At 53.4% G+C, this 22,577-nt stretch overlaps 1 protein-coding gene across 10 annotated transcripts in view; it reads right to left on the reverse strand.

Annotated features, from left to right (window-relative positions):
- Positions 1-210: 210 nt before the first annotated feature.
- The window catches only part of MVB12B (multivesicular body subunit 12B), a 200,674-nt gene continuing 178,307 nt past the window's right edge, over positions 211-22,577 (reverse strand). For 4 of the 10 annotated variants that reach the window (XM_055400884.2, XM_088841152.1, XM_088841149.1 and 1 more), the window contains one exon: positions 211-3,504. In XM_055400884.2, coding sequence (XP_055256859.1) covers positions 3,418-3,504 — 87 coding nt within the window. In that variant the 3' untranslated portion in view covers positions 211-3,417. The other 6 variants (XM_055400882.2, XM_055400883.2, XM_088841147.1 and 3 more) reach the window with 3 other exon arrangements.

The following is a 22,577-nucleotide window of genomic DNA, read 5'->3' on the forward strand; positions in this document are numbered from 1 at the left end:
TGGCATTTTTCTTCCTCCAGGAGCATTCCTGAGGGCTGCCGCTCCTCCTGGATCCTTCAGGCTTGTCACCAGGTCATTTAAACAGGGCAAGAAAACCCACAAGCTCTTTCTAGAAGGCTGGAAGGCCAAGATGGTGCCGGCCCAGCCAGCATCTGGAATGAGCTGGAGGGACCCTGGTCTCCATGTCTCAGAGACAGCAACGAGCTGGGAAAAGGTTAAAACAAATGTTTATTTAACAAATTATATTAAGAAGACAATCACACAGTGAAACTTCCCTTTGCCAAGTACTAGAGTCACCTCAAATAAATAGACGCAGTACAACGTTGTTCCTAGCCTAGCGCAGCCAGCCGCCCGCCCGGGGCCCGGTTCCCGGCGGTGACAGGCCCGGCCGGCAGGGTCCAACAGGTGAGGCCGCTCTCAGCTGCGGTGAGAGCGGGCAACCGGCCCCTCCAGGCCCCGGGGAGGCGAGTTCGGCTCTCACACTCACCCTCGGGCTGGCCGGCGGCTCCAGGGAGCTGCGCGCTGGGATCCTGTGAACGGCGAGGGGCAGCCCGCAGCGCGGGGTCTGGGCCCGGGCCTCGCCCCGTGCGTCCTGGGTGGGACAGCGTCACAGCGCCGGAGGCAGGGGCTCGTGTGGGACAGGGTGGGGCCCGGGGCGCCTCTGCCGCTCCCCGGCTTCGTGCCTGCGGACGCGTCTCAGCATCTTCATCTGAAACCAGCACCCGCCTCTGGGTATTGGGGTTTTGGGGGGCGTGGGTGGGAGTGACAGAAGAAACTGTGCTTCAAGTGCCGGCCGCGCGCCCGGCCAGGAGTAGGTGCTTCGGCCGTGTTGGTCCCGCCGCCGTCCTGACCGGCCCTCCGAGAGGAGGTGGCGGCCAGTCGGTTCCTGGACTCGCGGGTGGGGGAAACCTCGTTACAAGTTTGCAAGTGAACCTGGGGCCGGCTGCTTGCTCCTTGCCGCTGTGCCATTTGCAAGGCCCGTGGAGACAGGCTTAGAATTTTGGGGGGACGGAGGCGGCGGCAGCAGGGGACACTGTGCTCTGGGGAGTCCTTCCCGGAGGGGTGGCGGCCACTGCCCTAAGTGTTTCTGAGAGAAGCCCTGCCTCCCCGCCGCTCGTGGCCAGAGGGTTCGCGGAGAAAAGCACCGTCCCAGAAAGGAAGGGGAGGAGGGGGCTCGCTTCCCGGTGAGCGAACCTCACCTCCAGGCAGGCGGGCAGCGCCCCTCAGCAGGCAAGAGACAGAGGTCAGGAGCCGCCAGAGACCCAGCGGGGCGCAGGCCTCTCCGACACCATCGCCGCTCCTTTCTCTTCAGCGGCCTCACGGCGCCGTCCACAGTCACTTGTTGGAGCCTGTGCCGAGGCTGCCTGCGGGGTGGCCTGGCCGGCTGGCGGAGTCCACACAGGCCTGGCCTCTCCCGGTGGCCCTGGACCCTGCCTGTCTCTGCCTGGCCCGGGGTGGGCTGGCGGGTGGGGAGACCCTTTCCCCAGCAGCCACCCTCACGGCCCTCTTGCTCCCTGACAGGGAATCTCACGTGACTGTCTCTGGACCTCCTCGGGCCCCTGGAGCCAAAACGCTTGCTTCTCAGCGGAGGAAGGCTGCGGAAAGGCCGCGGGTATTACCTGGCAGGATGACCCCACGGCTGGGGTGAGGAGAGACTGAAGTTTGGAGCCAACATGGCTGGCCAGAGGTGAGCAGAGGGGTCACCCCCGCTCTTGGTTTTGGACCAGCTCCACCATCCTGGTAGCAGCAGTGGACGCAGGTTGTCTGGGCCCCTCGGGACTCCCCACCCCCTAACTCCCAGGAACAACCCGCTCATTTCAGTGGGTACCTCTGAGGCCAGGTCATCGGCTCGGTGCTGGGCTAGCACCCATCCCAAAGGTCTGCCCGAGGAATTTCCACCTGTGCCTCCTGGGCCCTGGCGGGTTCCAGGGGAGGCCAGCCCTGCTGGGGACATCCTCAGGTCTCAGGGACAGCAGGGAGAGGTGACACACAGGAATCAGGATGTATTGGAAGGGAAAGATCAAGGGGCAGCCACGGGGGAAGGCGGAGGGTCTGGAGATGGCGGAGCTGAGGCCAGCTGAGTGAGGTATGTCTTGCCCTGGCCCCATGTCTCAGCCAGAGGCCGCCCCTCCTGACTGCACCCCAGCCACCCCGGTGTCATTCGAGGAACTGCAGGGGGCGGGGGCACTGCTCCCAGCTGCGCAGGGCCTCTCCTGGGCTGCTTTCTTACACTAGACACGTGCCAAAGCTCACGTCCAATGCTCCAACTATCTGGTGACCCCCGCCCCCACCTCCAAGGTGTGAGATACCAGGTTCTGGGAATTTAGGATAGAGTCCCATGGCCAGACAAGGCAGCCACCAGGTGAGGACCGGGCCTCTAGGGAGGACAGCGGCCCCGTCCCTACGGTGCCCGTGTGGGGAGCTGGGCTGGGCGGCCAGCACTGTGGGGAATGGTAGCGCAGTCACCGGCACTCGTGGCAGAGAGGTCAGTTCTGGCTTCAGTCTGGTGACTGTGTGTCCACGTCCTTGGGCACAGCTCACAGAGCCTCCTTACCCACGTGATGATGGTCGGGGCGCGGGGCCGGGCAGTTGGAGCTGTTGTTGGCACGTGAGCACTGCAGAGATGAGCCCTTTGTGGGGATGACGATGAGGAGGCTGAGCACGGGGACCTGGCGGCAAAGTTCACGTCCACGCAAGCACCCAGCCACTCGGCCGCCTCGCCCGGGAGGCGAGTCCTCTCTGGGCTGGTGGCTGGAGGATGCCTGGCCCCTGTCCTCAGGGTTTCCAGTGTGTGAACTGAGGGGTGAGTCAGAGGGTATCCACAGTGGGCAGCAAGCCAGGCCCAGGTCCACTCGGGCACCACTGGCCGTGTCCTCCGTGTTTCCTTAGGGTCCCTGTGAAGTTCTCGGGCACTTGATGCCCCTGGCGTGAGAGATCTGTTCCATGGGGCGATCCATCAGTGCTGGGGGGGAGGTGGTAGTACCCTGTGCCGGGCCGCCAGCCCCTCAGGGTCTTCTGGGAGGAGGCAGTGGCTTCGTGGTGGCAGAGTTAGGAGGGCAGGGAGCCGGTGGCGTCACTGGGCGGCCAGACAACTGTTCAGGGCCCTCAGATGGCTCCCGTAGAGGGTATGGTTGGTCAGAGGACTACTGGTCATCACACAGATACGACAGGAGCCGCTGGTCACTATAGCACACAGGTTAGTGGAGGTTAAGGAAGAGCATCCCCGGGGAGGCGGGGGGTGTCACGTCGGGCAAGCCGATGACCGATGACCGAGGAGGCAACAGCTCAGCTGCCCAGAGTCTCCCAGGAGCGCCGAGCAGGGCAGTGTGGATGGGCGGCGGGAGGGGCCGGGTGAGGGGGCGCTCAGTAGTCCGGGTGCTGTGTCGTCTCCCCGTGGGCAGGCGGGTGGGCGGCCCCTCAGGACTGGGGGATCTGCTGGCATCGGGTGGGGCTGGGTGGGAGCCTGGCTGCGGCACTCTGCTCCGTGCGGAAGCTGTACTCGTACTGCGGGAGGTCGGGGGCGGGGGGAGAGAAGCTCAGTCAGGGCAGGGGACACCGGAGAGAACCAGCCCATGGCCGCGGACAAGCTGGGCGGAGGGCCCAAGGACGCCGGAGGGCTGCCCTCGGCACATGCACACGTACCGCAGGCGTGGGCTGTGCACGTGTGTGCATGTGCGCACGGGGATGGGGCACCCCTCTGGTGCTGCGTGGTGGTTGGCTGGCTCGTTTGTGACGACTGGGCCCTTGCACACCCCTCCCCCGGCGATGTGAGCCCTCAGCAGCAGCAGTGCCCGTGATGCCAGCAGCAGCTCGCATGCCAGGCGGTGTGCCGTGTGCACCCCCCGGCAGATGGTCCCCCCTGCTCCCGCTGCAGGAGGAGTCTCATGGATGGGGAGGGAAGGCCCTGGGCTCCACCCCAGACCTGACCGGGCAGGCAGGCTGCAGCCTGCAGGCTTGGGGAGATCCCCGGGGCCTGCCACTCTGCTCAGTGCTTTCTGAGCTGAAGACAAGCCCCAGGTGACTCGGGCTACAGGGAAGGGGTGCCGCCCCACACCCCCAGTGCCTTCCTCCCTGGGCTCCTGGGACCAGTTCGTAGTAAGTGATGAGAGCCTGGGCCAGGGTGGGACCAGCGGAGTGGACCTGGGCCCGGCCTGAACCTGGGTTCAGTTCTCAAGCTGGAGACCCAAGCCTACCCACCTGACACAGGTCACAGAAATGATAGATGGTGGGCTCCGAGTCTGGTGGAAATTCAGAGAAGGGGGAACACCTGTGGTTCACCTTGATGGCCAAGGGGGATTTCTACACCCAAATGTGGGGCAGGTGGGGAGTGTCTACTGGGCAGACAGGCCTGCAGGCTGCGGGACTGGGAGTGGGCCGTGAGAAGGGCCTGGACACAACGGAGGGCAGCCACGCAGGACCCTGGGTCTTAGAAATGAGTTGCTTAGATTAGATCAGTGGTCATTAAATGTTTAAAATAATATTTTAAAAAACTTTTCAGCACTAGAATTACCATAAGGAAGGGCTCCCCTACATAAAGCAGAGCGGAGTCAAACCACCTTGCTGAACTCAGCCTCTGCCTGAAGCTGCCCTTTTGGGGACCCAGCTGGGGAAGCCGCCAGGATGACATGGAACCATCCCAACAAGGGTGGGGGGGTGACCGCTGGGTGCCCACCCAGTAAGGTGCTGCAGCTGTGGGCTCCAAATGGTCCCCGAGCCCCAGAGTGAGCTGCTGCAGCTATGAGGCCCTTCCGGGGGCTGTGCTGAGCTGCAGGAGCACAGCTGAGGGGCTCTGGGGGTCACTTGGGAATGATGGGGAGCAGAGGATGCTGGGGGGGTTTATTCCTCCCAGGGGAAAGGGTGGGGAGAACGAGGCAGCCAGCACTGCATCCTCGGCCACCTGCCGATGACCCACAGGCTGACCCAGGACAGGGGTGGCTGGCGCTGGGTGTGGGGGTGAGGTCTGGGTGGGCCCCAGCCGTCCTGTGTGAGCAGCCGAAGGGGCCAGGGGACACGAGTGACAGGACTGTGCTACCTACAAACAGAAGGGGTGGGGAGGGAAGGACTTGACATTGCAGGGTGACCTCAACTAGGTCTTTTCGCCTCTGAACCTTGGTGAACTCATCTCCTTTATAATAATAATTTCTTGTTATTAAGAAATAACAAGTGTGGGTGAGGATGTGGCGAAAAGAGAACCCTGTGTTCACTGTAGCATTATTCACAGCAGTCAAGACACAGAAACGAGCTAAGTGCCACCGATGGATGAATGGATAAAGAAAATGTGGCACATTCATACAATATGCCTCAGCCATAAAAAAATGCAGTCTTCAATGAAACTAAAATCTGGTTCTTTGGGGAAAAAAAAAGCAAAGTGGATAAACCTTCAGCCAGAATCATCAAGGAAAAAAAAGGCAGGGTCCAAGTCAATAAAATCAGAAACGAAAAAGGAGAAGTTACAAGGGGACACCATAGAAATACAAAGGGCCATGAGGGGCCACTACAGGCAACTCTATGCCAATAAAATCGGATAGCCTAGAACAAAAGGACAAATTCTTAGAAAGGTACGTCTCCCACGACTGAGTCAGGAAGAAAATCTGAAAAGACCAACTACAAGCACTGGAATTGAATCTCTGGTTATAAAACTCCCAACAAACAGAAGTTCAGGATCAGATGGCTTCACAGGCGAATTCTATCACACACTGAGGGAAGAGTTGACACCTGTCCTTCTCAAACTATTCCCAAATATTGCAGAAGAAGGAACACTCCCAAACTCGCTCTATGAAGCCACCATCATCCTCGTACCTAAATCAGACAAAGATACCACAAAAAAGAAAATTACAGGCAAATATCACTGATGACCATTGATGAAAAAATCCTCAACAAAATACTAGTAAACTGAATTTTTAAAAGGATCATATACCATGATCAAGTGGGTTTATTTCAGGGAATAAAAACTATCTTTTAAGTAATGCCATTAAAAAAAAACCCTGTAAATCAATCAATGTGATACATCATATTAACAAACTGAAGAGTAAAATCCATATGATCATCTCAATAGATGCAGAAAAAGCTTTTGATAAAATTCAATATCGATTTATGGTAAAATTTTTCCAGAAAGTGGGCATAAAGAGAACCTACTGTCAATATAGTAAAGGACATATATGACAAACCCACAGTTATTATAACATCGTACTCAATGGTGAAAAGCTGAAAGCATTTCCTCTAAAATCAGGAATAAGACAAGGATGTCCACTCTCACCACTTTTATTCAACAGTTTTGGAAGTCTGAGTCATGGTAATTAATCAGAATAGAAAGGGAATCCAGATTGGAAAAAAAGAAGTAAAGCTGTCACTATTTTGATGACATGATACTATACATACTAATAGAAAATCCTGAAGACACTAACAGAAGACGACTAGAACTCATCAATGAATTCAGTACAGTTGCAGGGTACAAAATTTACACGGAGAAATCTGCTGCATTTCTAAACACTAAAAATGAAATATCAGAAAGAGAAATTAAGGAAAATCCCATTTACCACTGCATCAAAAATAATAAAATACCTAGGAATACACCCACCTAAGGAGACAAAAGATCTGGAGTCCAAGAACTATAAGATGCTGATGAAAAGTGGAAGGTGACACTGATAGGTGGAAAGTTATACCACGTTCTTGGATTGGAAGAATCGACATTGTCAAATGACTATATTAGCCAAGAAAGTCTACAGATTCAATGCAATCCCTATCAAATTGCCAATGGCATTTTTCACAGCACTAGAACAAAAAAAAATTTTTTTAATTTATATGGAAACACAAAAGACTGAATAGCCAAAGCAACCTTGAAAAAGAAAAATGAAGCTGGAGCAATCAGACTCCTTGACTTCAGGCTACACTACAAAGCTACAGTAATTAAAATAGTATGGTACTGGCATAAAAACAGAAATACAGATTAATGGAACAGGATAGGAAGCCCAGAAACAAACCCACACAATTATGGTCAATTAATCAACAACAAAGGAAGAAAAACATACAATAGAGAAAAGACAGTCTCTTCAATAAGTGGTGCTGGGAAAACTGGATGTAAAAGGATACAATTAGAACATTCTCTAATATCACACACAAAAAATAAACTCAAAGTGAATTAAAGATCTAAATGTGAACACAAGATACTATAAAACTCCGAGAGGAAAACATAGGCAGAACAGTCTTTGACATAAATCAGAACAATCTCTTTTTGGATCTGTCTCCTAGAGGAATGGAAATAAAAACAAACCAACCAACAAACAAAAAACAAATGGGACCTAATTAAACTCAAAAGCTTTTGCACAGCAAAGGAAACCACAAACAACCTACTGAATTGGAGAAAATATTTGTAAATGATGCAACTGACAAGGTATTAATCTCCACAATAATTAATACAAATAGCTCATACAGCTCAATATAAAAAAACAAGCAGCCCAGTCAAAAAATGGGCAGAAGATCTAAACAGACGTTCCTCTAAAGAAGACATACAGATGGCCAAAAGGCACATAGAAAGATGCTCGACACTGCTAATACAGAAATGCAGGTCAAAATTACAATGAGGTATCACTTCACACTGCTCAGAATGACCATCATCAAAAAGTCTGTAAATAATAAATGCTGAGAGGGTGTGAAGGAAAAGGAACTCTCCTGCAGCGTTGGTGGGAATGGAAATTGGTGCAGCTATTATGGAGAACAGTATGAAGGGTCCTTAGAAAAACTAAGAGTAGAGTTACCATACGATCCTGCAATCCCACTCCTGGGTATACATCTGGAGAAAATAATCATTTGAAAAAATACATGTACCCCAGTGTTCACTGCTGCTGCTGCTGCTGCTGCTAAGTCACTTCAGTCGTGTCTGACTCTGTGTGACCTCATAGACGTAAGCCCACCAGGCTCCCCCGTCCCTGGGATTCTCCAGGCAAGAACACTGGAGTGGGTTGCCATTTCCTTCTCCAGTGTGTGAAAGTGGAAAGTGAAAGTGAAGTCGCTCAGTCGTGTCCGACCCTTAGCGACCCCATGGACTGCAGCCTACCAGGCTCCTCCGTCCACGGGATTTTCCAGGCAAGAGCACTGGAGTGGCTTGCCATTGCCTTCTCTGGTGTTCGCTGCAGCACTCTGTAATAACCAGGACATGGAAGCAACCTAAATGTCCATCAACAGAGGAATGAGTAAAGAAAATGTGGGGTGTGTGTGTGTGTGTGTGTGTGTGTGTGTGTGTATATACATGGGCTTACCTGGTGGCTCAGATGGTAAAGAATCTGCCTAAAATGCAGGAGACCTGGGTTCGATCCCTGGGTTGGGAAGATCCCCTGGAAAAGGGAATGGCAACCCACTCCGGTAATTCTGCCTATATATACACAATGGAATGCTACTCAACTCTAAAAAGAAACAATGCCATCTGCAGCAACATGGATGGATCTAGAGATTATCATACTAAATGACGTAAATCAGACAAAAACAAACATCATGGATATCACTTATATGTGGAATCTAAAAGAAGGGATACAAACGAACTTAGAATACAGAACGGAAATAGACCCACAGACATAGAAAAGAGGCACGTGGTTACCAAAGGGGAAGCAGGAGGTAGGGACAAATTAGGAGCTGGGGATTAACAAATATACACTACTCTATCTAAAACAGATGACCAACAAGGACCTACGGTATAGCACAGAGAACTATACTCAATATTTTATAGTGACCTATAAGGGAAAAGAACCTGAGAAGGGTGTGTGTGTGTGTATAAAAACTGACTTGATTTGCTGTATACCTGTGTGTGTGTGTGTGTAAGGGAAAAGAATCTGAGAAGGGTGTGTGTGTGTTTGTGTGTGTGTGTGTGTCTGTGTAAAAACTGACTTGCTTTGCTGTATACCTGAAACTAACACAACACTGTGAATCAACTATACTCAGCACAAAAATTTAAAGAATAAAAAAAGAACGAAATCTTGTCATTTGTAACAACGTGGATGGACCTGGAGGGCTTCATGCTAAATGAAGTAAGTCAGACACAGGACAGACGCCTTGTGATCGCGATTATATGTGGGGCCCAGAGTACACCAAGAAGACCAGGCTCCCTGGGCAGAGCAGATGCCAGAGGCTGGGTGGGGTGGGTGACATGGGGGAAGGGGGTGAAAAGGCACACCTACGGAGTGATTAGGTCTTGAGGATATACTGTACAGCGTGGTGACTATAGATATCAATACTGCAATGCATATTTTGGTAGTTGCTAACTTTTAAAACTTCTCAGAAGAAAACAGTTTTTACTATGTAAGATAAAAGATGGTAACTGCATTTATTATGATAATTGCTTTGCAGTCTATACAAATATCGAAACATGTTTACACCTGAAGCTAACATGCCTTTCATACATCAATAAAGAAGGTGGGGGTGATGATCTCTACTCCTGGGGCCCTCTTTGAGGCTGGGATGAGGTGCGGCAGGTGAAGGGCCCGCCTGCCCCGGCACCAGGCAAGCACTCACTGTACCTTTGTTGCTACGTAAGAGAAGACATCAGCGTGGCCCCACTGTCCTGCTAATGACCTGGGCTCCGGCCATGGTCCGGGCACTCCAGCTCCAGGAAGCTGGAGGAGTGGTGCAACCTCAGATCAGGACGACTTTGGGCAAAGTTTGGGACAATACCACCACCTGGTGGCTGCTCAGGAGCATCACGGCAGGAAACAAGTTTCCCCTCCATCACCCACTCACCCACCGCATCCGCCTGTGCTGGGCTCTGGGGTCAGGAGGGAGCCCTACAAGAGGAGCAGGGGATGGACGCCGGCACTCTGGTGCTTTTAACCCAAATGGGCAATAGGAAGAGAGCAGCCTGGGGGAGAGAACATGAAGGCATTTCTGCCAATGGCCAAGGGTGGTCCCTGAGGAGTACTCGGGGGTGCCGCCTGCCCGGCTGCAGAGACATGGATGAACCAGGAATGAAGGGATGGAAGTGGGAGCCCTTGGGAGAGAGGGTATCTGGAGTTACAGTGCGGAGATGTTTGAAGGAAAGCCACAGGATCAGAAGACAAAGAGGACGGGCCTGGAAGGCAGGACACTGGCCCTGGTGATGGACCCAGGGCCAGGGAGAAGGGCAGCGGGGTTCAGGGGGCAGCAGCTGGCCTGGGCTGGAGGGACCTCAGCAGGGGCAGTGCTGGGTGGGCGAAGGCGCCAGGGCGCTACCGACGTGGACAGCAGAGTGTGGTCTCTCCTCAGGGGTGGACAGAGGGTGGCACCCAGACTGAAAGCAGCAGGCTGGCCAGCCTTTAACACACACAGGTCCTGCCTCAGCAGGCCTGGGGGCTGGGCCAGAGACTCTGCCTCGTCAGCCAGCTCCCGGGTGACCCGATGTGCAGGCCGGTTCTGTGGCCCCACCACCGGGACGTGGGAGTGGACGGGAGAGGCAGAGAGGAAGGGCCAGAGACTTTAGAGCTGAGGGGGACGCTGAGGAGGAAGTGGGGGGGTGTGGGGAGGAGGGTGGTGGTGGTGGGGTGGGGCTCCACTTGGGCTGCTCGGACGCCTTGCCTGGGCTACAGCCGAGGTGAGGCACTTAAGTGAGGGAGCCAGCCCAGTGCCAGCCCGCTGGAGTGGCACCACCAGCTGTGGGCTGGGTCACCTCCACTCTCCAGCGCCTGCTGTGCCCGGCTCCCAGGTGGCAGGAATGCCCAGGGCAGGGAAGCCACCTGAGTTTGCTGGGGGCTGGCTGGCCCCAGAGGGTGCGTTAAAGGGGATGGAGGCACGGGCCCCCAGACGTCCACAGCCAGGGGTCCCGGAGGCCAGGCCCAGAGACCTGGATGCTGCCAGGGGTAGGCCCAGAAAGGGTACTTTCTGAGGGCACGGGGCAGGGGGGACAAGGGGGTGCAGGCGGGCCAGGGTGGAAGTGCCCTGGTGGCAGGGGGCGGTTGGGAGGCCGGTCTTTGTGGCCAGGAAGGGACAAGGTCCCTGGGTAGCGGGGGTTGGGATGGGCTGGTGGTGTAGAAAGACCTTCAAGGATAAACTGAATTCCTGTTTCTTTCACTCTCTGGGGTGAGGGGGTGTGGGCATGTGTTGGGGAAATCAGGGGTACACAGCTGCTTTCTCCTGACTCAGGGCCGAGTATGCCACCGCCTCCCCCCCAGAGAGGGCCAGGGACCTGCTGCACAGCCTGCACCCCACCCCCACCACTGCCCCGCCCCTGCCCTTGAGATTTTTCCCTTTTTAGGTCATCTTGGCTGGGAGAAAAGCACTACTCCCCCACCTCTTGTTTTCTCTTAACTCCCCAAATGAAATTTCAACATATGTACCCCCGCCATAATCCCCCTTAGGCCGCGGATAACCCTTCCCACAGACGCTGTCCCCTGCCCAGGACGGGCTGGCCCCAAGTGTTTGCCCAAGAGACTAGGCTGCTTCTGGAAGCCCTTTTGCTCCCTTGGGCAAACAGTGAGTACCTTTGAAGGTGGATTTGGGCCCGGATCTGTTTACTCAAGACATTAAGTCTCCTGCATAAGGAGGACCTGCACTCGCGCACAAACAGCAAATCCTTTTTGAATTAAAAAATTTTTTCAATTAAAAAGCATTTTGGTTCACAGAGCTGAGACCCCCGCGGAGCAGCGCCCCAGCCACAGCGCCCTCTGGTGGACAAGGGCCATCATGACAACTCTTAAGCCTGGCACTCAATTCCCAGATTCCGAGTTTTTGTCACAGTGAGGCCGACATCCTGGCCTTGGGAGGCCACACCGTGGAGGCAAAGGCACTCGAGCCTCAGCCTGGAGGCAGAAAGGGATGAGGGTGGGGGTGGGGGAGCAAGCCCGCCTCCACTCACGGAGACGTGAGACTCACCCAAGACAACTGGCGTGCAGGCACCTTGAAAGTGAAAACCCGACCCTCCGTCAGAGTCAAGGGATTGAACCTGGGCCCTGTCTGGCAGCGGACGGGGCGAGGGTGGTTCTGGTTTAGCTGGCGGGCGGGGCAGGCCTCAGTGCATTTTTTAAAAGCACGAAAGTGATTTCCATGGTTAGGCAGGCGGAGAGCCACTACCTAAGACCTTTCACTAAATAAAGAGGACAGCAGAGGAGTGAGGCGAGGACGCGCCCTCCCCGGGTCTCCATCACATCGACGAGAGGGCTCCGGACGAGAAACGGCAGTGAGGGGCTGTTTTTAGAACCTGAATTTTGAGACGTGGGAGCTGAGGCTCAGGGGAGAATCGGACTTCCCAAGGTCCCTGGGGATTGGACGAGGCCCCAAGGGCGCCCCAGGGACCCGGCCTCAGGAAAGGGGTCTGTACTCACCACTTACAAGCGTGGGCTTCTGAGATGGGGGTGGGGCAGGTGGGGTCACAGAAGGGCCTGGAAGGATGGCGGCAGGGGCAGGCCTGAAGGAGCCCAGGCTGGGCCTCAGGAGCCTGGCTGGGTGAAGACAGGCTGGGGGAGTGAAGGAGCAAGACGCCGGCCAACGCCAAGTCTGGTTTGGGGCTGGAGCCATAGTTGTGAGGGTGCCAGGGCACACGGTGGTGGGTGAGTTCTGAGCAGTGGCTCCACCGTCCCCTAGCCTGCCTCTCCTGGAGCCTGTCCTGGCACCTGCCCTGCCCCGGGCGCCAGGACAGGATACCTGCCATGCTTGATACCTGGTTCAGACCCTCGGGGAATTCCAGCTCTGGAAGCTTCCTCTCTCCAGGAGGGCTCTTTCCTGAAGTCTGGCTGCTGGATCTCAGCCCCGCTCCCCAGGGGAGGGAAGGGGCAGGTGCCCTTGTGAGCAGTGGGCCCTGAGGGACCCCACGGAGCAGGCCTCTGTGTGCTGGGAGGGCCCATCCAGCTGATGTGAACACATGTCCATCCCCCCACTTCGAGCTGTGGAAAGGGCCAGGGAGGCCCAGAGGCCCAGGGACGAGTTCGAGTCTCCCCATTTTCCCCACAGGAGTCTCATTTCACACTTGGATTATGGTTCCAGAGAGACATCCGAAAGCCTGGGTGAAAGGGGAAGGCCCCAGGCTGACAAGCCCGTAGAAGGGCTCTAAAAGGGCTCCAGGGAAAGGCTGTCACATGCAAACTGGGGCTCAGGGGACACGGGGTAGCCAGGACGCCCCCCCCCCCACCGCCCCAGACCTGGAGGGGGTCCTAGAATACCCCAGAGCTGGGGTGGTGCCTTGCACACCCCTCAGTTGCTGAGAGGCCACAGCTGGGCCTAGAGGTCAGGGCTCCTGGATTACAGCCCATGAGCCCTTGGTCACTAGTGTGGTTACTTGTAAGGGGCTGGGAGGGGCAGGAGCTGCCAGGTCCCCAGTTAGGGTCGGGGACAGAATCCTCTCTGCCAGTGAAGCTGGTACCACCGCTCTTCCGATGATGGGTGACTGACCTGAGTGAGGCCACAGGGTCGGGAAGCAGGCGGGTCAGTGTGAACCTTCTGGGAAGGCTCTTGCATTCCCCTCGGGTTCCCCAGCGCTAACCCGCAAGCAGCAACCCGAGTCAGAAACCCTGAGCCCCACCCAGTCCCTCTGCTCGGTCTCACCCTAAATGAGGGGCTGGAAAAGCACCCCTCTGAGACACCCCGGCTCCAGGAGCAGGGACCACGTCTGTCTGGGCACCGTGCCTGGCGTGGCTGCAGGGTGACTTTAAGACCACGTGCAGTCAGCCCCTACGTCTTCTGACTCCAGGGCATCCAGGTCATCTTCGTCAATGCCTGTCAGCACCCCCTTCCCTTCCTGCTCCAGGCCTGGGACTCCTGGGAGGGGATGGCAGCACCCACTTGCACCCTACAGGGCCTGCTGCCCTGGGCTCAGTGCCGGGAGAGCCCCCAACTCAGGGCAGGGCATCCTTGCTCAGGAGCATCTCCACCTAGGATCCGATGGAGCACAGAGTGGCGAAGTGCCTGCCTCCTGAGTCCCACCCGGGGCAGAGCTCCAGCCCCAGGAGGGAGGTGTGGACGCTTCCTGCACAGACCTGTCCCCACGCATGCACGACTCCTCAGGTCCCACCCCGCCTCCCTCCAAGCACCACGCCTTGGCGCCTCTGGGAAGGCTACTCCCCCTGGGACATTTGTCCTTCTCTGGGGACGATTAATTACTGGCCTCCAGGGCCCCACATCACTGTCCATTTCCTCCTTACGTGCAAGGTCGGGTGGGGGCTCGGCCATTTCTGTAGCTCCAGAGCCTGGTAGAGGCTGTGGCCCAGAAGAGATGAACGAACGAACGAAGGATGGATGGATGGACCGATGGTACAGGAGGCGAGAGGGGAGCGGGTCGATGGATGAGTGGATGGATAGACATAGGGAGGAATGGAGGGATGGGTGAGTGAGGGGCAGCTCAATGCAGAGCAGACAGCTAGCTTAGGGACTCAGTTCTCAAACAATGGGGAGGTCATCGGGGTTCTCAGTCTTTCGTGGAAGCAGTGGTGTGTCGGTCCAGCCTTAGGTCCTCTGAATTCCCATGGCCTCTGGGCTGATGGTGTGATGGCCCCTATCCTGGGGTGTTTAACTCATGGAGGCAAAGTGCTGATCCCAGGGTTCGTCCACATTGCCACCACTGCCCCCCCAGCCCCCACCATGAATGGTGAAGGTTTAAATATAAATGTGATCTGTGTTCATATCTTCACGCTCAGACATGTGCAAGCTGGAGGCTCATATGCTGCTGGCCTGTGTGGTGTTTTAAAATAGTCATAAATGTGGAAAAGTTGAGAGACTTGGCATAAAATGCCAACATTTTCCATGTTTTATTAAAAAAAAAAAATAGGGGGCTATGGCAATTCCAGACCTTGACTCTCGCACCTCGACCATGAGCCTCACACAGGTGAATGGAGGCTGCCTCCTTTAGAGATACACAGGTTTCCCAATTTGCTGCAGTCCCCACCACTCCCTATAAATCACCCAACCAGAGTGTTCTGCCATTTTATCATTGTGGCTGCACTTTGTGTGGGCTGATGGGGACAGAGTAAGCAAGAAATATTTCTCGTACCCATAGGAAAACGAAATAGAGACTGAGGCCAGGCATTTTCAGGAAAGTGGGGGAACGTGCATTCTGTGGTGGGACTTAGACCTCTGTGTGAGGATCAACGAGCCCTGCTCCTCCAGGCCCCTCCCACGCTGCGGGGCTGGGGGCCTGGCGGGCACCTGTGTGTCAACCAGTGTCGTCTGCGTGGGGCTCTGGGCAAGGCTGGGGGCTGACAGATACCTTTGTGGCCAACTAAACACTGGTTCTGCGTCAACAAACAGTCACGGCGCTAGCCCCCTCAGTGAGTCGGCATTTCAGAATTCATCTAAATGTCACCTAAAAAATGGGTGTTTGTATCCTCCCTCTCCCAGGTTATTTGTGGGAATATTTGGAACAATGCTGCTTTCTGACACTGACTTCTGAGTGACAAAGAAGCTGTGTGGCCACCACAGGAAGACGCCCCCCCATTCGTCATCTTTATGCTCATCTTTTACCTACACGTCAGGCAACCCTCCAAGAGTTCAGTTTGTGGGGGGCGTTACTATTTTTCGGGGGGTATTAACTATTTTTTTGGCCATGTTGCACTGCATGTGGGATCTTAGTTCCCTGACCAGGGATGGAACTCACGCCCCCACCCCCTGCAATGGAAGCACAGTCTTAACCACTGGGCTGCCAGGGAAGTCCCTGGGGTGTAGGGGGTATTACTTTAAAACTTGGGGGTGAGAGTTCCCCAAACCACAAGAAAAGGACAGAAAAATCCTTTTAGGATGGACTTTCAAAAAACCAAATAATTCACCTTGACCTCTATTCTGCATGAGCCAGGTATAACTCATGACGGTATCCAGGACAGACAATTCTGTCTGTCAAACATTGGCTCTGCCTCAGGTTCATTTCCAAGGGCTCAGCCTGGCTCCCTCACCTGTACAACGAACGCCCTGGGCCGCTGCGCGAGCAACCTGGAGACCTTGGTGGAGGCTGCCGCTTGGCGGCACTGCTGCTGCTAGAACCAGAGAGGGGGGTGGGGGAGGGGGACTCAGACTCTCAGAATTAGGAACTCTATTAATATAATCTACCATATTAATATGCCCACAGAGAAAAAAATATCATCTCAATGGATGATTAAAAGACATTTATCAAAAGCTACCATCCAATCCTGATAAAAACACTTAGGAAAATAGAAATAGATGGCTAATTCTTTAACATGATAAAAAAAAAAAATGATGCCTATATATAGCAAGCCAAAATGCAGCATTATGGGTGAGTATCGAAACTAGAAACTTCCGTTCAGACAAGGAGGCCCAGTGACCTGATCGTTCCAGCTGCAATGCTGGCTGAAGGTTCAGGAAGTGGGCAGGAGGTGGCGGTGTCAGTGTTTGCAGACGACATTAACACCGGCCTGCATAACCAAAGAAAAGCAACTGAAAACCATCAGAAATATAAGTCAGTGGGAGAGCCAGCCCCTAAAATAAAATACAAATGTCAACGGCTCCTTGATACAAAAAATGACAGGAAATATAATGGAAAAAAAGACCCTACTCGTGAGAACCACAAAAACATCAAACACTTAGCAATAACCTACAAAGAAGTGTGCAGATTCTCTGCAAAGAACACCCTTCTACCCTGCTGAGCGACAGACACAAAGCCCCAGGTGGAGACTCTTCACCAAATGTCCCTCTATTAACCTACATGCTCAATGCAGTTAACAATAAACATCTAGAGTGGAGTTTCTCCCACTGAAAAAGAGTCTAAAGTTCAGCTGGAAGAATAATCAAGTGACTATAATTAGAAAAATCTGGGGTGGGGGGAGAAGGAAGAACTAAGCTTATCATATATTAAAGCTTATTATAAAGCTATCAGAGTCAAAGCAGTGTGGTAATCATACCAAAAGAACAGAGATGAGTGTCAAGAAAAGCATCCATTGATCCACTTACAGACGGAACTACACGATAAGAGTAACACTTAGAACTACTGAAGAAAGTAAACAGTGATAAGAAAACTGGTTAACGGTTTAGGATGAAAGGAAGCTGGTTCTAGTTTTTACCTTCTGATAAACTTCAGATGGATCAAATAGTTGAAAACTATTTAATACTGTAAGATATTAAAACACAAAAGGGTATGAGAAAATAGGAGTGAATATTTTTTATAATCTTAAGTATGACATGAAACCAAAACATTAATGTCAAGATTGCCCATGAAAAATTAAAAACTATTGTATAGCAAAATACATCTTTAACAAGGTGAAAAGCCACTGGTTAAAGTGTGTATGTGCGTTTGAACATAGGACAGAAAGAAGGTTGTTACAAAGAATATAAAAAACTAAAAAATGAATGAAAAAACTAAATAATCCAATAGAAAAAACTGGGCAAAGGGCACACACAGAATCGATTCACAAAAGAAGTATACAAATAGCTGATAAATATATGAAAAGATGTCCACCTTTAAATACCCGGGATGTTTATAGTGAGGGTGTGGGAAACAGGTACCCCCTCACACCACAGGATGTGGGGCAGGGTGTTTAAAAGGGCACTCTCTTTTTGGGAAAGCAAAATGGTAATACCATGCATTCTTCTAAAGAAAGACCCAGGGGAGCAAAGACATGTACAAGGAAATATACTGCAGCAGTGTAATAGTGAATAATTGGAAACAACTCAGGAGTCAATCAATAGTGGATTGCTTAAATAAATTATGACACAGTCATAAAAGGGAACCACATGTAGTCATTAAAAAGAATGGGGCGGATCTGTGTGCGATGACATGGAAGGTTGTACAAGAAATACTAGTCGGTGCGAAAGCAAGATACAGGAGCGTTGTCCAGTACTGAAACCTGTGCTGCTTGTTGGACGTGCGCGTGCCTCTCTGTCCCAGGAGTGGGCCATGGGGGCTCTCATCTTTGTTTGTTTCTGTTGTGTTTGCATTTTAAAAATCAGGTATGACCTTTGCAGTTGGAAAGAAAACATTAAATGTTAAAAAATTGATTCTGATTGGCAGGATAGATACTGAAGATGATAAACTGCCCACGATGGCTGCCACACTTTATGGGGAGAGAACTAGTCTTGTCTGTGGCATCAAACAGTGGTTCCCAAGCTGTGGTCAGACTCCTGAAGGGTCCATGAAAGGCAGGTCCCCAAGCTACTTCCCACATTTCAAATTGGAAAAGACCCTGATGCTGGGGAAGATTGAAGGCAAAAGGAGAGGAGGGTGGCAGAAAATGAGATGGTCGGATGGCATCACTGATTCAATGGACATGAACTTGGCAAGCTCCAGGAGATGGTGAGGAACAGGGAGGCCAGGGGTTGCTGTGGTCTATGGGGTGGCAAAGAGTTGGACTCGAGTTAGCGACTGAACGACAATAACAATCCTTCTTTTATGCCTTCGGAATGGCTATCCACTAAACTAATTCATTGGTTCCTTTGTTTTTGGCTGAAATGATCTCAGCTTAGTGTGACAGCTCTGTAAGAATTCAGTGGCATGACTGAACTGGGTCTTCGAAAACAATATAAAAAAGGGGGAGCAGAACAACAGATACGAAAGGTTAACTTCTATCTAATTAACTAACTTTCATTTAATAAATGAAGTAGGCGATTTTCTTTCCCCAAACATGTCAGCTTCCTGACTGAAAACGAAAGAAAAAAAAAGATGCTGGGGGATGAAAACGTTGGATCTCACGGATAAAGGACACCTTATCTCCTGTTGCAGTTTGAGACCCGACCACTAGATGGTGCAAAGTGATCACACATTTTGTGATATCACCCTCTGCAAAAATTCTTCTAACATTAACATGCACAATGAAAGCTTTCCAAAAGTAGGAAGAATGAACAATTGCACTGGGATATGAACATTTTGCTTTTATAAAATTGGGACTCTGCCATTTCATTACTGATACAAAAATCTTCTGCCTCACTTTCTCCCCGCACAGGCAGCTCCCACATCCACCCTAATCGCATATGCTGGAAGCGCCTGCAGAAGTCCATGCAAAGTGGGCGTCCACAAGTTGGTTCCAAAAATTCTTTTTACCTCGTGGTGCCAAATGTATTTCCATTAATTTCACCTCAGTGTAGTGACGTAAATGTGAGTGGAATCAGCCCCAAGCTAAATAAGCAATAAGCCCCATTTTTCAACACACAAACACATAAAGATGTCAGCTCAAACTGTTTACTAATTAACACTTAAAAAGACACAAATTAGATATGCGTGGCTAAGAGCAATTATAATCAAGACGAATTTCTCTAGTCATTTGGGAACTGAAAAAAAAAAATGCCTAATTGCTGGAACCAATGTTTTAAAAACTGAAATCACGCCAGTTAGCAAATATGTTCATTTAAGGAACATTCCACGTGACTACACTCTGGAGGACTGACTACAAACATGAGAACAAGGAAAATATTTAGGTATAAAATTAAAATTTTAAGCTCCTTTGGATTTATAACTTCATCATTAAATACGTCTGCAAACAGCAGCCCATAAAAACCTGTAGCCATTAAGTGGTTAAATGGACTGCCTCCCTTGTCAATTTTAAGGGAGTGATTAATATCAGATCGTCCCTTTACTAATTAGACTCTCCCTTGTCTTTCAGCCTTAAAGTCGAGTGAAAATGGAGGCCGTCTGCTCCACCAGGGAGTGTGCTGGGCTAACGATGATGCTCCTCACCACGTTTCTGAGTGGGGTGCCCACTGAAGGGGATGAACGCTGTGGTCTTTTCCACGGGAGGGCGGCAGCCACAGTGGGGAAAGTCTTTGTATGTGGGGCTGGGAGGCTCTCGGGTTGCCCTTTCAGTCACAGGAACCCTTGGCTCCTATTTCTAGAGGTTTGCGGTGTCGTGCACACGCATGGAATCTATGGTGGAGGCCACTGTCTCTGGGCCACCGCTCCGGAGACAAGGGACAGGGCGGTGGGTGAGGGCGGTGGGGCTGGGGACGGTAGGGAGGATGAACAGGCGAGGGGAGAGGCAAGGAGACCGGATGATCACTGCCGAACCGAGGGGCTGGGGAGCTCCCAGGCTGGCTGCGAGGGGGCATCCATCAGAGGGAGGGATGGGGCGCCTGCTTACAAGGGAAATAAAGAGCAGCAGAGACAGAGAATATTTATATGCCCGTCTCCTGGCGCTGAGAGAAGACGCTTCATCACCGGGTCGGCTGCGAAATTACACTTTTCCTGACTCTCGAATGGAGAGAACCTTTTGTCTGGGCAACAGGGAGGACGAGAAGGGCTTCACACTGGATGCAGCCTTCCTAGAACCCCCGCAGCTCTCCTGCAGAGCCCAGCGACTGCTGCCTGGGGCACAGGAGCCAGGTCAGGGCTAGAAGGGATCCCTGCAACACCCCCCCCTCCTCCGCCCCCTGCCCATCCCGACAGCTGCTGCTGGCTGCTCCCTAAGCACCTCCCGTGGCCCAGAGGGGGTGAGCAAAAACACGCTGTCCTGCCTTAAGGTGTAATTTATGTGGCAAAGCCCCTGCCCTGAGCCGAGGGTAGACGTGGACGGCATGGGATGTGGCTGCTGGAGCCTGGAGAGTGACAGCCTTCAAAGTGGGAACTGGTTTACTCACCTCAGCTTCGTTCACTGCAACAGCTCACACCACCTGTGAGCACCTAAAGACTTTCCCCCCGAATGCGGTGGGTGGCAAGGCCACTGACTTTACAATCGTGACCTTCCTTGGGGTCCATTCATCAAACATAGTGGTGTCATCACGCCTGTGGGGGGCCTCCTGTGGGGGCCATGGCCGTGGTGGGATTCCCGGGACTGCACACCACCCTGAGGATGGGGAGGCCAGGGGACCTGCGCCAGGGGCCAGCATACGTGGCAGACTGGGCGTGCTATCGGGGGGGTGCTGGACTCGAAAACTGTCCCTCCACTACGCCATGCTTCCCACACGGTCCTCACAGTCCACAAACATCGGTGTCTACACACCACGCGGCGGACGGCTCTGGTCCACACTGCCAGCGAGCCTGGTGCCACCTTCCTGCTGGCGGGGCCAGGTGGCACCCTCTCCTTGAGGCGGTCAGATTCCACGGTGGGGGAGCTGGAGGCGCACCGCCACCCCCTGCTGGGGGGCGATACCCAGTCTCCCTGAACTTGTTACTCCTGGAAGTGGCGGGCTGGGGTCCAGTGGGTCCCTGCTCTGAGGGGGGGCACCTGGGGACAGGTGTCTCCTCTGGTCCCAAATCACCAAGCTCAAGGCCTACAGAGCGATGGGGCTGGTTCAGGGGTGACTTGTCCCTGAAGCCAAATAGTGGCGACAGAGCATCCCCCAGGCAGGGCAGGGTGGGTGACGGTAAAGCCAGCAGGGGAACAAGCAGGCCCACGCCACTCTTGGACAGGCTGCTTTGGGGCGAGCACTCCCACTTCCTCTACAGCCGGGACCACCCGGGCCCACGTTTCTGCTGTGCTGGGGTGACACCACCTCCCCCCGGGGGCATGGGAGGGATAAGGGAGGGGAGAGCCTGCCCCTCACAAAGCAGCCCCCACAGACGCCAGGGTCTCCCCGCTGTTTGTGAATCCCGGGCGAGATCTGGGTTGGGGGGGTGTTCAAGGTAGGCAAGGGGATGGTGCAGGTCACGGTCGGCCCTGAACCCAAAGGCAGTCTTCTGACTTCTTGGGGGAGGGCGCTCGGCTCGACGCTGTAAACAAGAGCAAAGCAAGCCCCTAGCTGAGCTCCTGCTGCCCCCAGGCTCCTCCCCAAGCAGTGCCCCTCACCCCTGAAGGACAGCCAGACTGCGTGCGAGTGAAAAGGGGCAAAATCACCCTGAGAAAGGGGACCCCCAGGTGCTCAGGGCCAGCCCACGGAGCCCGAGAGCGGGGCCAGGGGGCCAGGGAGCCACCGGCTCAGCTCCTCCTCTGCCTCCAACTCCAGGAGCTATGCTGAGTTCAGAGGCTGAGAGGGGCAAGTTCTCCAGTTTATTTATGGAGAACGCTCGCTGACGCTATTGTGGGAGGAGCGTGTGGATGTCAACACGCTAATTACCATTACATGCACGCGGATGGCGGGTGGAAGTAACTTCTAAATCCTCAGATTAAATGAAAACCCACACGCATCCCTGACGATGGGGATGTCTGTGATGGTTTCCCAGCCTGTTTAGCACGTCTAACCTCTCCCCATTTCCCTACATTTTCTCTAACTCCACTTTAATCTCCTTCAACAAAAGAACACAGACATGTGCTTTTAACCCATCACTGAAAACAAGGAAGGAAGCCGGGCATGGTCCACCGGCTATCTCTGCTCTGCCACAGACAGAGGGCAGCGTGTCAGGCTGTGACGGGGTGGACTTGCACCAACTCGCCCTGCTTCCTGTGGACCGGGGGATGGTGGTGACAAGGACCACGACACGACTGGACTTGCCTGGTGGTCCGCCTACCAATGTAGGGGCCGTGGGTTCGAGCCCTGGTCCTGAAGGGTTCCAAGTGCCTCGGGGCAACTAAGCCTGTGTGCCACAACTACTGAAGCCCATGCGCCCTAGAGCCCGAACTCCAAAACAAGAGAAGCCACCACGATAACGAGGCTGTTCACCACAGCGAGAAGAGCCCTGTCCTCAACTCGAGAAAGCCCGTGTGCAGCAATGAGGACCCAGTGCAGCCAAAAATAAATAAAAACACACCGCCCACAACCATGACACTTGCTATACCTAATTAAAAGACACCTGCTCCTGGGAAGAAAAGCTGTGACCAACCTAG

The sequence above is a fragment of the Moschus berezovskii genome, chromosome 11 (assembly GCF_049115385.1).
Source record: "Moschus berezovskii isolate FMDL1 chromosome 11, NW_MosBer_1.0, whole genome shotgun sequence".
Lineage (NCBI taxonomy): Eukaryota > Metazoa > Chordata > Mammalia > Artiodactyla > Moschidae > Moschus > Moschus berezovskii.